Here is a 15,346-nt window from a genome sequence, read left to right on the forward strand (position 1 = left end):
CGGCAGAAAGGGGCGGGGCTTGGGGTGAACTACAACTCCCAGCATCCCTTGCGCGTGGGGGGCGGGGGCCATTTTGTGCTGAGAGGGTGGGGGGCGGGGCCTGGTGGGAACGGCGTTCTGTTTCCGGTTCCGGGGGGCGGGGCTTGCCGGCGGCGGGCGCGGGGCACGATGCTGATCAAAGTCAAGGTGCGGGGGGAAGGGGGGGGGAGGGGCGGAGGGGGGGTTATTATGGGATGGAGGGGGCGGGGGAGGGGCTGGGGGGCGGGGGGAGCGGGGCATTGTGGGATTGGGGGGGGAGGGGGGCGGGGGGAGGGGGTTGGGGCCTGGTGGAGGGGGCTGGGCTGAAGGGAGGGGGCGTGGTTTGGGGGGGGGGCGTGGCTAAAGTGGGCGTGGCCTCGCTAAGCTCCTCCCCGGCTTAGCAGACGCTGACTGGGGTCTTGTGGAGGGGGTGGGGGTGAAGGGACGGGGCGTGGTTTTGTGTAGGGGGCGTGGCTAAAGCGGGAGGGGCGTGACCAAAGTGGGCGTGGCCCCGCTAAGCCCCTCCCCTTCGTGGCAGACGCTGACCGGGAAGGAAATCGAGATCGACATCGAGCCCACCGACAAGGTAGGGAGCCTCCTGGGGGCGGGGCTTGTTGGCTGAGGGGGCGTGGCCTCCGGAGGCCCCGCCCATTCCGATGCCATCCCATAATAACCCCCCCGGGGCAGGTGGAGCGCATCAAGGAGCGCGTGGAGGAGAAGGAAGGGATCCCCCCCCAGCAGCAGCGCCTCATCTACAGCGGCAAGCAGATGTGAGGGGCGGGGCCTAAAGGGGGGCGTGGTCACACGGGGGGCGTGGTCACAAAGTGGGCGTTGTCGCAAAGGGGGCGGGGCCAACTGGGTGGGTGTGGCCCCTGCTGGGAGGAGCTGATGGTGGGTGGGAGGGGCTTCAAGGCGATGATTGATGGGGGTGGGGCTTAACCAAGGGGTGTGGCTAAGGGGGAGGAGCCTAAAGGGGCGTGGCACCGAGGGGAGGGGCTTAACGGTGTGGCCACGCCCCCCCAGGAACGACGAGAAGACGGCGGCCGACTACAAGATCCAGGGGGGCTCCGTCCTCCATCTTGTCCTCGCCCTACGTGGGGGCAGGGCCCGGCGGTGAGGGGGCGGGGCCCTGCACAAGCCCCGCCCCCCCGCCACTCCCCGCGGGGGGAGGGGGGGAGCTCCTCCTCCTGCCCCCGCCCCCTCTGACGTCCCCTCCTCCCCCCTCCCCTCCCTCTGCCCCCGGTTGGTGATGTAATAAAGTGTCTTGATGATGTCATAGCTCTGCGTAGTGACGTCACTGGGGGCGGGGTTAAAGGGGGCAGGGCTTTAGGGTGGGGAGGGAATTAGGTTAGAGTGAGCGTTGCCCTTTTAAGGGTTGGGGTGGGCCCCACTCGCTGTTGCCGCCTTAAGAACCCGTGCGGGCCCCCTGCGGCGCCATCGCCCTTTTAAGTGCCGCTCGCTCCCGGCATCGCCCCTTTAAGACCTCGGAGCCGCTCCGCCCAGAGCGGCCGCATCCGCCGGAAGCCGCCCCCTGCTTCCGCCCTTCCCCAAGATGGCGGCGCCCGAGCTGGAGGCGCTGCTGGAGGCGCTGCTGGAGCCCGACAGCGACGGCATCCGACGGGTACCGGCCGCGGGGCCGCGTGACCGGCCACGTGACGCGCCACGTGACGGGTCACGTGTCCTAACCCCCCCCCCCTTTTAGGCCACCGCCCGCCTCCGCGAGGCCTTCGCCGACCCCCGGGCCCCGGCCGGGCTCGGGGAGCTCCTGGGCAGCGCCCCCCGCCCGCAGGTGAGGCGGTTTCCAGGCCCCCCAGGGGTGTAAATGGCGGTTTCGGGGCCCCCCAAATCTCCACAGGGCGGTTTCCAGGCCCCCCGAGTCCCCACGTGTCAGCTTCAGGACCCCCAAGACCTTAAGTGTCAGTTTCAAGGCCCCCCCAATCCCTGTAGATCAGTTTCGAGGCCCCCCCAGTGCCCCCACATCAATTTTCAGGCCTCCCCTGTCCAAATTTAACTGTTTTTTGGGGCCGCCCACCCAAATTTGGGGGTTTCGGGGCCCCTCCACCTAAATTTTGTCGGTTTCGGGGCCCCCCCAGGTCCGGCAGCTGGCCGCGGTGCTGCTCCGCCGTCGACTTTTGGGGCGCTGGCGGCGCCTGGACCCCGACCTGCGACAGAGGTGGGTGCCAGGGGGGCGGGGCTACATGGCGGAGGGGGCGGGGGCAACCCTAAGCCACGCCCCTCCCAAATTTCAGGCTCCCCACCCTATTGGCCGAAGCCTTGGAGCGGGAGACAGAGTGAGTACAGGCGCTGGTGGCGGTTTCGAGGACCCCACCCTGAAAATTTGGGCAGTTTTGGGGCTCCCCACCCAAATTTTGCCGGTTTCGGGGCTCCCCCTGAAACCCACAGCGGTTTCGGGGGACCCCACTCCAAATTTTGGAGGTTTTGGGGCTCCCCTGCGAAATCGGCGGCGGTTTCAAGGCCCCCCCTTGCCCCCCCCCCAGGCATGCGGTGGTGGTGGCGCTGGCCCAGCTGGCGGCCCTGGTGCTGCGCCGGGGGGGGGTCGGCTCCTGGGGACCCCTGGGGGCCTGGGTGCAGGGGGCGGCCCGCGACCCCCGGCGGAAGGAGGTAAGGGCGGTTTCGGGAACCCCAAAAACCCGTTTTCCCCCAAATTTACCCCAAAACCGGGCGGGAGGGGCGGTTTCTAGGGAGTTTGGGGGAGGGAGGTGGGTAAATGGCGGTTTCGAGGCTCCCCACTCCCCATTTTCCCCCAGTTTAGCCCAAAATGAGATGGGAGAGGGTGATTAGTAGAGTTTTTTTTGGGAGGGGAGGTCCCCAAATGTCAGTTTCAAGGCTCCCCTGATCCCATTTCCCTTATTTTTACCATAAAGGGTGGTTTCAAGGCTCCCCACCCCTCAATTTCCCCCAATTTTCCCCCATAACGACTTGGGAGGGGCCGGTTTCAAGGGGCTTTGGGTGGGGGGGGGTCCCAAATGTCGGTTTCAAGGCCCCCCCCGCCCCCAGGTGTCCCTGCTGGTGCTGAGCGCGGCGCTGGAGGACGCCCCCCCGGCGCTGGCCCCCCACGGCCCCGCCCTGGCCGCGCTGTGCCGGGGGGGGCTGGAGCCCGGGGCGCCCCCCAGCACCCTCGCCTACGCCCTGCGCGCCCTGGGGGGGCTGGCGGCCACGCTGGGGGACGCCCACACGGTGAGTGGCGGTTTTGGGGCCCCCCCAAAAAAGTTACTGGGGTTTCGGGGTCCCCTGTATGGAGTTCTGGCGGTTTCGGGGCCGCCACTACAAAGTTATGGCGGTTTCAGGGTCCCCCCTATAAAATTATGGTGGTTTTAAGGCTCCCCTGTAGAATTATGGCGGTTTCAGGGTTCCCCCTATAAAGTTATGGTGGTTTTGGGGTCTCCCCCATAAAGTTACGGCGGTTTTGGGGTTTCCCCTATAGAATTATGGTGGTTTCAAGGCCCCCCCATAAAGTTTAGGCGGTTTTGCGCCCCCCCCCCCCCTATAAAGTTATGGCAGTTTTGGGGCTCCCCCACAAGGTTTTGGTGGTTTCAGGGCCCCCCAGGTTTCCCAAACCGGCCTTTTTTAGCCCCAAAGCTGTCCTAGGGACAACAAAACGGCAGTTTTGAGGCCGCTCTTGGCACAAAAATGCTGGTTTTTGCCCCAAAAAGGCGGTTTCGAGGATCCCCGTGAAAACAGTTTCAGGTTTTCTGTAATAGGGGGTTCAAAATAACCCAAATTTGTGACTTTTGGGGTTTTAAATAATGTTTTATGGGGTAAAATGCGTATTTTTTTGAATGCCACAAAAATCTTTTTTTCTAATTTAACAAAAAAGTGACTTTTTCGTCCCAAAATCCCCCCCAGGAGCTGCTGCGGTCGCTGGTCCCCGACATCCTGAGGGCCCTGCGCACCCTGATCGACGCCGATGAGGTGAGTTTTGGGGTGAAAAACACCAATTTGGGGCAAAAAATGCACATTTTGGGGCTTTTTCGGTGGTTTCGAGGCTCCCCATAAATTTTGCTCCCGCCCGCTTATTTTTTAGGGTGATTTTGGGGCATTTTGGGGGTTTTTGAGGTTCCCTGCATTGTTTTGGGGCAGTTTTGGGGCTAAATACCATGATTTTGGGGTTTCTTGCACCATTTTGGGGTAAATATCACCATTGTGGGGTACAATAACACTATTTTAGGATAAATACTCCCATTTTGGGGTAAAATATTGCCATTTGGGGGCTAAATACCACCATTTTGGGGTAAAAATCACCATTTTATGGTCCGATATCCCCATTTTGGGGGCAAATACCGCCATTTATGTCGGTTTCAAGGCCCCCCCCACCCTTTTCTTCCCCCAAAACACCGGTTTCGAGGCCCCCATGAACTAATTACCCCCCCCAATTAATCAATTACCCCCCTAATTAATTAATTAATGCCCCCCTAATTAATTGACCCCCCCCAGGAGCGCGGTGCCGACGCCCTGGAGGTCCTGGACGAGCTCCTGGCGGCCGCCCCCGGGGCCGTGACCTTTGACCTCCGCCCCCTGCTCGACCTCTGCCTGCAGGTGACCCCCGGAGGGGGCGGGGCTTAGGGAGAGGGGGGCGTGGCTCGAGTGGGCGGGGCCGCTAAGCCACGCCCCCTTCTGGCAGGTGGGCGGGGACTCGGCGCGAGGCCACGCCCTCAGGGCTCGGGCACTGGCGACCCTCGGATTCCTCGCCCAGCAGCGGCCCCGCGTGCGTACTGGGAGGGACTGGGATATACTGGGAGGGACTGGGATATACTGGGAGGGGTATTGGGGGTTACTGGGATATACTGGGAGGGACTGGGGGGGACTGGGAGGGACTGGGGGGGGACTGGGGGGGACTGGGAGGGACTGGGAGGGGTATTGGGGGTTACTGGGATATACTGGGAGGGGTTTGGGGAAACTGGGAGGGGACTGGGAGGGACTGGGGGGTTACTGGGAGCTTACTGGTTTATACTGGGAGGCACTGGGAGGGGAGCGGGCCACCCTTGTGCGACCCGGGGGGGGGGGTCCCAGTGGGGTGGGGTCCCCTTTTGCCACTCCATACTGGTCCATACTGGTTTATACTGGTTCATACTGGTTTGTACTGGTTTATAGTGGTTTACACAGTTTTTTACTGGTTTTTATTGGTTCTTACTGGTTCGTACTGGTTTTTACTGGTTTATACTGTTTTATAGCGATTTATACTGGTTTGCCTTATACTAGTTTATACTGGTTTGTACGGGTTTGTACTGGTTTGTAGTGGTTTATACGGGTTCTTAATGGTTTATACTGTTTTATACTGGTTTGTACTGGTTCTTACTGGTCCGTACTGGTTCCCAGGCCCTGCTGCGGGGGGGGCTGCTGGGGGTGCTCCTGGGGGGGCTCCTGGGCCCCCTCTGCGCCCCCCCCCAGCGCCCGGACCCCGAGGATGAGGAGGAGCCGGGGGGGGACGAAGGCTCCCAGGGAGGGCCCAGCCCTCGCCACGCGGCCGCCCAGGTTTTGGGGCAAATTCCGGCCTTTTTGGGGCTTTTGGGGATGGGAGGGGGTGGGGGGGGGTTAAGGGGATAGGGGAGGTTCGGGGGGGGGGGGGGTTTGGGGCGTTTTGGGGCATTTTGGGGGTTTTTGGGGGGTTTGTTAATTTTGGGGGTTTCGGTTAATTTGGGGGGTTTTGGGTCATTTGGAGGGGTTTCGCTCGTTTTGGGGGTTTTACTCTTTCAGGGGGGATTTTGGTTCATTTTGTGAGTTTTTAGCCTTTTGGGGATTTTAACGTTTTGGGTTTTTTTACCCCGTTTTGGGGTCTTTTCCCCCTGTCTTCATTTTGGGGTGAATTTGGCCGATTTTGGGGTCCCGCAGGTGCTGAACGTGCTGGCGCAGGGGCTGCCCCCCGAGAAGCTGCTGAAGGAGCTGGTGAGGACATGTTTTGGGGCAAAAAATGGGGATTTTGTGTCTGGGGGCATTGAAAAAAGGGGATTTGGGGCAAAAACTTGGGGTTAGGGGGCAAAAAAATGCGGTTTTGGGGTAAAAATGTGTGGTTTTGGGTGTAAATAGTGGGTTTTAGGTTAAAAATGATGAGTTTGGGGTTAAAAAATCAATTTTTGGATAAAAAAGGGGAGTTTGGGGTGGAAAATGCAGATTTTGGGGGTAAAATTCTGGGTTTTAGGTTAAAAATGCGGGGTTTTGGGTTAAAAACTTGGGTTTTAGGTCAAAAAGTGTGGGATTTAGGTTAAAAATGAGGATTTTGGGGTTAAAAATCATGAGTTTGGGGTTAAAACAGTGAGGTTTGGGTTAAATTTGGGGGTTTGGTTTTAAACTGGAGTTTTGGGTTAAAAACAAGTGTTTTAGGTTAAAAATGTGGGGTTTGGGGTTAAAATACGAGATCTTTGGGTAAAAAATGTGGGCTTTTTGGTTAAAAACCCGGATTTTCCGGTTAAAACTTGGGGTTTCGGTTCTGAACGGGGAGGGTTTCGTTTCCGGGCGCTGCGTTTTGGGGTAAAAAAGCCAGGTTTTGGTTAACGGGGGGTGGTCCCGCAGGTGCCGCTGCTGGAGCCGGCGCTGAGGAGCCCCCGGGCCTGGGAGCGCAAGGGGGGGCTGCTGGGGCTGGGGGCGCTCGGCGACGGCTGCGGGGGGGTCCTGCGCAGGAGGTGAGTGCTTTGGGGCGAAAAACGGCGGTTTTGGGCAAAACGTGGATTTGGAGGGGTTTTGGGGTGATTTTGGGTGGTTTGGGGGCATTTTAGGGGGGTTTAAGGGGGAGCTGCTGGGGCTGGGGGCGCTCGGCAATGGCTGTGGGGGGGTCCTGCGAAGGAGGTGAGTGCTTTGGGGTGAAAAACGGCGATTTTGGGCAAAAAGGGGAAACGGAGGGGTTTTGGGGTGATTTCGGGCGGTTTTGGGGCATTTTGGGGGGATTTGGGGCATTTTGGGGTGGTTTAATGGGATTTAGGGGGAGATTTGGGGAGAGATTTGGGGCAGTTTGAGGAGATTTGGGGCAATTTGGGGTGTTTTAATGGGATTTTGGGGGGTTTGGGGGCTTTTGGGGGAATTTGGGGCATTTTGGGGTGGATTTGGGGTTTTTTGGGGGTATTTGGGGCTTTTGGTGGGATTTGGGGAGGGATTTGGGGGGAGATTTGGGGCATTTTAGTGGGATTTGGGTCAATTTGGGGTGCGTTAATGGGATTTTGGGGAGGTTTGGGGTCTTTTTAAGGTGATTTGGGGCATTTTTATGGGGATTTGGGTCATTTTGGGGTGGATTTGTTTTTTTTTGGGGGTCTGACCCCATTTCCCCCCCAGGTACCTGTCCCCGGTGCTGGGGGCGCTGCGGGGGGGCCTGGGGGACCCCGAGGGGATGGTGCGGGGGGCGGCCGCCTGCGCCCTGCGGAGCCTGGACGAGTGCCTGCAGGTACTGGGAGCACTGGGAGCACTGGGAGGGGCCGGGGGGGCACTGGGAGGGAACTGGGAGGGGGCTGGGAGGGGCTGGGGGGGCACTGGGAGCACTGGGAGGGCACTGGGAGGCACTGGGAGGGTACTGGTTCATACTGGGAGGGTCCCACGCCATACTGGGATGCACTGGGAGCTTCCAAATTCATACTGGGAGCTTCCCAGTCCATACTGGGCCATACTGGGAGGGCTCTAATCTTTACTGGGAGGCCCAGGAGGGGCTCTGGGGGGGAGTGGGCGGCCCGTACTGGTTCATACTGGTTTATACTGGGCCGTACTGTTTTGTATTGGTTCATACTGGTTTGTACTGGTTCATACTGGTCTGTACTGGTGCAGCCCGAGGCGGGGGCGCTGGCCCTGGAGGCGCTGCCGGGGGCGCTGGCGGCACTGGGGGGGCCCCGGAGCTGGTTTGTACTGGAGGCACTGGTGGAGAGCGCAGGTGGGGGGGGGCCCAAATTTGGGGGGGTCCCCAAATTGGGGGGGGTCCCTAAATAAATGGGGGGTCCCTAAAATATTAAGGGGGTCCCCAAATATAAGGGGGGGTCCCCAAATATAAGGGGGGGTCCTTACATTTATTGGGGGGGTCCCCAAAATATTGGGGGGGTCCCTAAATAAATGGGGGGAGGGGGAACTCCTGGGGGGGGAGGGGAGCCCCGGGGGGGTGTCCCCAAATATTGGGGGGGGTCTTTGGGGTCGGGGGGGTCTCCCCCGAGGGGGGGTCCCCCAATTTTTGCCCCCCCCCCCCAGGCGAGGGGCTGGAGCCGCTGCTGGAGCCGCTGCTGGGGGCGCTGCTGGGGGCGCTGGGACCCCCCCGCACCGAGCTGGCGCTCAGCGCCCTGCACACGCTGGGTGAGCCCCAAAATGCCCCAAAATCGACCCAAAATCCACCCCGCCCGGCCCCGAGGACCCCAAAATGGTGAAAAATGGCCTCAAAATAGCCCCAAAATGGTCAAAAATGGCCCCGAGTACACCCAAAGCAACCCCAGATGGACCCAAAATGCCCTGAAATTGCCCCAAAATCAATCCCAAATGGCCCCAAATGCCCCAAAATACCCCAAAATGGCCCCAAATCTGCCCAAAATGACCCAAAATGGTCCTGAATTGGTCAAATATGGCCCTAAATGGCCCCAAGTACACCCAAATCAACCCCAAATGGCCCCAAATACCCTGAAATTGCCCCCAAATCCACCTCATGTGTCCCTGAGTGCCCCAAAATTGCCTCAAATCAACCCCAAATGACCCCAAGTACCCCCGAAATGGCACCAAATGGCCAAAAATGGCCCCAAAATGGCCCCCAATCAACCCAAAATCAACCCCATGTGGCCCCAAGTACCCTGAAATGGCCCCAGAATGGTCAAAAATGGTCCCAAATATCCCCCAAATGGCCCCAAATCCACCCAAAATGCCCCGAAATGGCCCCAAATGGCCCCAAAATGGCCAAAAGTCGCCCTGAAATGCCCTAAAATGGCACAAAATGGCCCCAAATCCCCCCCGTGACCCCATACCCCCTGCCCCTGTACCTGACCCCGTACCCCAGCGGGGGCGGGGGGTCCCCTGTTGCAGCCCCACGGGGGTCGCATCCTGGCGGCGCTGAGCCCCCTCCTGCAGCCCCCCCGGGACCCCCCCAGCCGCGCCCTGACCCTACAGGCCCTGGGTGAGTTTTGGGGTGAAAAAACGCGGGTTTGGGGTCTTTGGGGGGGGTGGGGGAGCCCCAAAATGGGGGTGGGCAATGGGATTTGGGGCCGTATCGGGGTTTGGTGGCCCCCCAGCATTTTGGGGCGGGATCGAGGGATTCGGGGGGGATCCGGGGGAGGTTTTGGGGTGAATTCCTCTCTTTTTGGGTCCCCCCTGACCCCCCCGTGCCCCCCCAGAGGTTTTGGGGGCGCTGGGGGGGGCGGTGGCGGGGCCGGGGCTGCTGCCGGGGCTGGAGCTGGCGCTGAGGCTGGCGCAGGAGGAGGACGAGCCCGAGGGGCGCCGCGTGCTGTGAGTGCCCCAAATCCCCCAGATTCACCCCAAAATCCCACCCCGACACGCCCAGTTACCCCCAGGTACCACAAAGGCCCCAAAAAGGGCACCAAAATGGCCCCAAATGGCCCCAAAATGGCCCCAAACACCCCCCAAATGGCCCTCTGATACTAACAATTAGCCCCCAGGTACCCAAAATCCCCCAAATTCACCCCAAAATATCCCTCTAACACCCCTGGTTGTGCCCAGGTACCCAAAATGCCCTAAAAACGGCCCCAAAATGGGCCCAAACCACCCTAAAATGGCCCCAAAACACCCCAAAATGCCCCTCTGATACTCACAATTAGCCCCCAGGTACCCAAAATCCCCCAAATTCACCCCAAAATCCCACCCTGACACCCCCAGTTGTTCCCAGGTACCCAAAAAGACCCCAAAATCCCCCGAATTCCCCCCAAATCCCCCTCTCCTCCCCCTTCCCCTTCCCCTAACCCCACCCCATTTTGACCACGCCCCCTTTGGCCACGCCCACTCGACCACACCCCTTTAGTTCCGCCCCCATCTGACCTCGCCCCCCTTTAACCCCGCCCCCTTCCCCCATCCCATTGCCCCCACCCCCCTTGAGCCCGCCCCCTTTGGCCACGCCCCTGACCACGCCCCCTGTGACCACGCCCCCTCTGGCCCCGCCCCCAGGTTCTCGCTGGCAGCGGCCGTGGCCGAGGCGCTGGGGGAGGGGGCGGGGCCGCTGCTGCCCCCCCTCCTCCCCCTCCTGCTGGGGGCCCTGCGCCGGCCCCCCCCGGTGAGTCCCCAAAAACACCCCGAAAACACCCAAAAACACCCAAAAACCTGCCCGGGGCCCCAAAAGTGTGGCCGGGGGGGGCGGGGACCCCAAAAAATGTATTGGGGGGGCCTTGAAACCCCCAAAATGTGCCTTGGGGGGCCTTGAAACCCACAAAACGGATATTGGGGGGGCCTTGAAACCACCAAATCCCAACTGGGGGGGCTCGAAACCCCTAAAATGTCCATGGGGGGGGCCTTGAAACCTCCAAAATGGCCTTTGGGGGCTGCTTGAAACCACCAAATCCCAACCGGGGGGGGCCTTAAAACCACCTAAAACTCCTGAAACCCCCCCCAAAATGTCCGGGGGGGCCTTGAAACCCCTAAACTTTTTTTGGGAGGGGCCTTAAAACCCCCCAAAATCCTCTGGGGGGGCCTCGAAACCCTCAAAACCCCCCCAAAATCCTCCCCAAACCCCCAAATCGCCCTTTTTGGCCCTTTTATTGCTCCTTTTCTGCCCCTTCTCCCTCCCCAAAATGGCATCGGGGGGGCGTGGCCTGCTGACAGGGGCGTGGCCTCCCTCTGGCCCCGCCCAGGCGGCCTCGGAGGCTCCTGATTCGTTCCTGCTCTTCGATGACGACGAGGAGGAGGCGGAGCCAATGGACGATGACGTCAGCAGCGAGGAGGAGGAGGAGCTAATCGAGTGAGGGGGCGGGGCTAGGTGTGGAGGGGGTGGGGCCTCGATTGGCCACGCCCTCCATCCTCACTGACCACGCCCCCAGGGTGGAGGTGGGCGGAGCCTACGCGGCCGAGGTGGAGGACGCCTGCGAGGCCCTGGGGGAGATCGCGGAGCACAGCGGGTAACTGGGGGATACTGGGAGGGACTGGGGGGGACTGGGAGGGGACTGGGAGGGGACTGGGAGGGACTGGGGGGGACTGGGAGGGACGGGGGGGACTAGGGGGAACTGGGAGGGGACTGGGAGGGACTGGGGGGGACTGGGAGGGGACTGGGAGGGACTGGGGGGGACTGGGAGGGACGGGGGGGACTAGGGGGAACTGGGAGGGGACTGGGAGGGACTGGGGGGGACTGGGAGGGGACTGGGGGGGACTGGGAGGGGACTGGGAGGGCCAGTGGGCCATACTGGGGGTTACTGGGTCATACTGGGAGGCACTGTGATGCGAATGGGGTCTGACTGGTCCATACTGGTCCTTACTGGTCCGTACTGGTTTCCCAGCGCCGCCTTCCTGCCCTACCTGGACCCCAGCCTGGAGGCGGTGATGGGGCTGCTGGCGGTGAGGCCCCGCCCCCTTTCCGTGACGTCACACCCGGGGCGATGATGTCACGCCCTAGCGATGACGTCACCGCCCCCCCTGATGACGTCATCACCCCCCCTCAGTTCCCATTGGCCGACGTCCGCGCCGCCGCCTACCAGGCCCTGGGCAGCCTCTGCCTGGGGGCGGGGCGAGCGCGAGGCCACGCCCCCAAGGAAGGTGAGGCCCCGCCCCCAACCCCCAGTTTGGGGCTGTTTGGGGCGGGTTTGGGGCTTTGGGGGTCATTTGGGGGGGATTTGGGGCCATTTGGATCACAGAGTGGATTTGGGGTGGATTTGGGTCATTTTGGGTGGATTTTGGGCCATTTTGGGTGATTTGGGGGCCATTTTGGGTAAGTTTGGGTCATTTTGGGTGGATTTGGGGCCATTTGGGGTCATTTTGGGTGGATTTGGGTCAATTTTGGGTCATTTTGGGTGGATTCAGGGCCATTTGGGGACCGTTTTGGGTCATTTTGGGGCCATTTTGGGTGTATTTGGGGCCGTTTGGGGTCACTTTGTGTGGATTTGGGTCCATTTCCGTCCATTTGGGGCTCTCCAGTACGGCTCCGTGTGTCTCGGGCCGGTTTTTGGGTCTAATTGCGGCGATTTTTGGTCCCCCCAGCCCTGCAGGCGCTGACGCGGGCGGTGAGGGAGGAGCCGGGGGCGGGGCCGGCGCGGGGGGCGCTGGGGGGGCTGGGCCGGGCCCTTGGCTCCGCCCCCCCGCCCGAGCTGCTGCCCGCCATTGGCTGCCTGCTGGCTGACGTCATCGCCGGGAAGGTGGGGGCGGGGCCTGGGGCCTGGGGGCGGGGTTTGAGGGCTGGGGGCGGGGTTTGGGCTTGGTGGGCGGAGCTTAGGGACAAGGAGTAGGAATTAAAGGGGAAAGGGGCGTGGTTTAGAGGAAGGGGAGGGGTTTGGGGGTTGGTGGGCGGGGCTTGGGTGGAAGGGGCGGGGTTTAATAAAAATGGGCGGGGTTTAGAGGGAAAGGGGTGGGGTTTGGGGAAGCAGGGGGTGGGGTTTGGAGCTCGGGGTGGGGCTTAGAGCAAGGGGGCGGGGTTTAAAGGTAAATGGGGCGTTGTTTAAAGGAAGGGGGCGGGGTTTTAAGGCTGCGGGTGGGGTTTAGAGCCAAGGGGCGGGGTTTAGGAGGGCAAGGGGCGTGGTTTGAGGTTGGGGGCGGGGCTTAGGGGATAAGGCGGGGCTCATGGGAGGTGCGTAGCCCATTTTTGGGGCATTTTGGGCCAATTCCTGCCGCTTTCTGCCCCGCAGATCGCCTGCCTGCAGCCGGGCGCTGAGGAGGAGGAGGAGGGGGAGGAGCAGGTGACGTGGGCGGGGCCTCGGGGGGTGGGGGGCGGGGCCAGGTGGCCGGGGGGCGGTCACGTGACCCGGAAGTGCCCTTCCCATAGGTGGAGGCGGCGGCGGAGCTGCGGGAGCTGGCGGGGGAGGGGCTGGCGGCGCTGGCGGGCGGGGCCGGAGGGGGCGTGGCCTTCGCCGCCGCCCTGCCCCCCATGCTGGCCTGCCTGGTGAGGTCACGTGATCAGGGTTCGGGGGGTGGGCGGGGCCTGGTGACGTCACCGCCCTGACCCCGCCCCCTCTCTTTGGGCAGCGCGGCGACCTCCCGCAGCGCTCCTGGGCGGCCGCCATGCTGGGCGAGGTGGGCGGGGCCCTGGCGGGGGGCGTGGCCTCATCCCTGCTGCCCCGCCTCGGCCCCGCCCTGGCGGCCGCCGCCCGCGACCCCCACCCCGAGGTGCGCGGCAACGCCCTCTGCAGCCTGGGCCGCCTGGCCGCCAACGGGGCGGGGCACGGCCCGTATCCATGGCAACGGGGCGGGGAGGGGGCGGGGCACGGCCCGTATCCATGGCAACCGGGCGGGAGGGGGCGGGGCACGGCCCGTATCCATGGCAACCGGGCGGGGAGGGGGCGGGGCTTGGCCTGGAGCCATGGCAACGGGAAGGGAGGGGGCGGGGCGGGGCGGGAGGGGTGGGTGCCCCCTGGTTGCCTAGCAACCCCTGCCAGAGAGGAGGACACGCCCCCTGTTGCCTAGCAACCCCCTCTGGGTTCTAACGGCTCCCTTGGCCACGCCCCCAGTTCCCTGGCCACGCCCCCTGGTCACCTAGCAACCCCCCGGGTTCTAACGGCTAACCTGGCCACGCCCCCTGGTTGCCTAGAAACCCTTAACGGCTCTCCTGGCCACGCCCCCAGTTCCCTGGCCACACCCCCCCGTTCCCCAGCAACCCCCCGTGGTCTAACGGCCCTCCCTGACCACGCCCTCTGTTGCCTAGCAACCCACAGCGAGGCCACGCCCCCTCCCACCCCCTGGTCCTAGTGCCCCTCCCTCCCCCCCGTTCCCTAGCAACGCCCTTAAGCCCCTCCCCCGTCGCCTAGCAACCGCTCAGGCCCCGCCCCCGTCGCCTAGCAACCCTGCAGCCAAGCCCCTTTTTCCTTGACGCGCTGGGGGCGTGGCCGGGGCTGGCGGCCGTGCGGGAGGCGCTGGGCAGGGAGGGGCCGGGCAGGGCCCGGGACAACGCCTGCGGGGCCCTGGCCAGGCACGGGGCGGGGCTACCGGCACGGCAGGTGGGCGGGGCCTCACGGGGGCGGGGCCTCACGGGGAGGGGCCTGGGGAGGGCGGGAGGGAGAGGGGGGAGGAGGTGGGGGTAAGAGGGGCCTAAGGGGGGAGGGGCTTAAAGGGGGTGGGAGGGGCTTAAGGAGGGAGGGGAGGGGCTTGGGAGGGAAGGGGGAGGGGTTAAAAAGGGGGGGCTTAAATAAAGGGGGAGGGGCCTAAAGGGAGTGGGAGGGGCTTGGGTGGGGTCTAAAGGGGGAGGGGAGGGGCCTAAAGGTGAGGGAGGGGGGTGAGGAGGGGGCGGGGATAAGCGGGAGGGGGCGTGGTTAAATGAGGAGGCGTGGTTATGGGTGGGGGCGTGGCCAGTTGTGCTGGGAGGGGCCTAGGGGGTGGGAGGGGCCGGTGGGAGGGGCTATGGGGCGGTGTGGGGGTGTAAAGGGGGTGGGGTTAACGGAGGGGACGTGGCTAACGACGGGGGCGTGGTCTCCCCTGGCCCCGCCCCCAGGCGCTGTCGCTGCTGCTGCCGGCGCTGCCATTGGCCGAGGCGCAGGAGGAGGGCGTGGCCGTGGCCGAGTTCCTGCTGGGGCTGCCCCGAGAGGAGGTGGGCGGGGCCTCGAGGGGGGGAGGGGGCGGGGCCGGGAGGCGGAGGGGGCGTGGCCTCTGACCCCTGTCCCCGCCCCCCGCAGCTGGAGCCCTTCCTGGGGGCGCTGCCCAGGGCCCTGCGGGGATTCGTCGGCACCGGGACCCTGCCCGCAGGTGGGGGGGGGGGAGGTGTGGGGCAGGGGGGTGTGGGGCGGGGTCTGTGGGGCTGGGGGGGGGGTTGGGGGTGGTTGTGGGGCACAGGGGGGGGTTGTGGGGCTGGGGGATCTATGGGGCAGGGATGGATCCGTGGGGCAGGAGCTATGGGGTGGGATCCATGGGGAGATGTGGGGCAGAATCTATGGGGCTGGGAGATGTGGGGCAGGGTCGGGGGGCGGAGCCTAAAACGGGGCGGGGCTTCCCCACGGGAGTGTGGTCTCCCTGGGGCGGGGTCGCGGTGGGCATGGCATCCCCCGGAGTGGGCGTGTCCTCCCGCCGTGTCCCCGCCCCCCAGAGCTGGAGGTGGGCGTGGTCTCGCTGCTGCGCCACGCCTGGGGGCGGAGCCCGGAGCTGGTGGGCGGGGCCTTGGAGCAGCTCCCGCCCCCCGACGCCGCCCGCCTGCGCCACGCCCTCTTCGGCCCCACCCCTTCCAAGACGTCATCACCCGCCGGCGGCCAATAAAAGACGGGAGTGGGCGGAGTCACGCCAAGGCCACACC

The 15,346-nt window shown here is 63.6% G+C and overlaps 2 protein-coding genes across 2 annotated transcripts; both read left to right on the forward strand.

Annotated features, from left to right (window-relative positions):
- Nucleotides 1–113: 113 nt before the first annotated feature.
- Nucleotides 114–1,288, forward strand: NEDD8 (NEDD8 ubiquitin like modifier). Its single transcript, XM_082780344.1, has 4 exons — nt 114–186; nt 557–604; nt 706–788; nt 1,042–1,288. Exons 1-4 carry the CDS (start codon nt 169–171, stop codon nt 1,133–1,135), a joined length of 243 nt encoding a protein of 80 aa, XP_082636470.1. The 5' UTR covers nt 114–168; the 3' UTR covers nt 1,136–1,288.
- Nucleotides 1,289–1,540: 252 nt separating this feature from the next.
- Nucleotides 1,541–15,344, forward strand: IPO4 (importin 4). The gene is made up of 30 exons (XM_082780349.1): nt 1,541–1,639; nt 1,721–1,807; nt 2,112–2,191; nt 2,268–2,309; nt 2,517–2,640; nt 3,037–3,216; nt 3,886–3,951; nt 4,474–4,575; nt 4,661–4,744; nt 5,356–5,511; nt 5,869–5,922; nt 6,547–6,656; nt 7,300–7,408; nt 7,783–7,885; nt 8,194–8,295; nt 8,984–9,100; nt 9,318–9,429; nt 10,102–10,207; nt 10,782–10,888; nt 10,968–11,045; nt 11,421–11,478; nt 11,583–11,676; nt 12,118–12,272; nt 12,759–12,809; nt 12,896–13,012; nt 13,096–13,298; nt 13,946–14,063; nt 14,555–14,650; nt 14,736–14,805; nt 15,143–15,344. The coding sequence occupies exons 1-30, from the start codon at nt 1,571–1,573 to the stop codon at nt 15,307–15,309; spliced, it is 3,117 nt and encodes a 1,038-aa protein (XP_082636475.1). The 5' UTR covers nt 1,541–1,570; the 3' UTR covers nt 15,310–15,344.
- Nucleotides 15,345–15,346: the final 2 nt, after the last annotated feature.

The sequence above is a fragment of the Aythya marila genome, assembly GCF_965140915.1.
Source record: "Aythya marila genome assembly, chromosome: 28".
Classification (NCBI taxonomy): Eukaryota; Metazoa; Chordata; class Aves; order Anseriformes; family Anatidae; genus Aythya; species Aythya marila.

Excerpts from the sequence above, each read along its gene's own strand:
- NEDD8 (XM_082780344.1), top strand. Across the intron at positions 605-705 it reads ACATCGAGCCCACCGACAAG|GTGGAGCGCATCAAGGAGCG; the intron begins GTAGGGAGCCTC and ends CCCCCGGGGCAG. Across the intron at positions 789-1,041 it reads ATCTACAGCGGCAAGCAGAT|GAACGACGAGAAGACGGCGG; the intron begins GTGAGGGGCGGG and ends ACGCCCCCCCAG.
- IPO4 (XM_082780349.1), top strand. The coding sequence starts at position 1,571 with ATGGCGGCGCCCGAGCTGGAGGCGCTGCTGGAGGCGCTGCTGGAGCCC. Across the intron at positions 1,808-2,111 it reads GCAGCGCCCCCCGCCCGCAG|GTCCGGCAGCTGGCCGCGGT; the intron begins GTGAGGCGGTTT and ends GGGCCCCCCCAG. Across the intron at positions 14,064-14,554 it reads CGGGGCTACCGGCACGGCAG|GCGCTGTCGCTGCTGCTGCC; the intron begins GTGGGCGGGGCC and ends CCCCGCCCCCAG.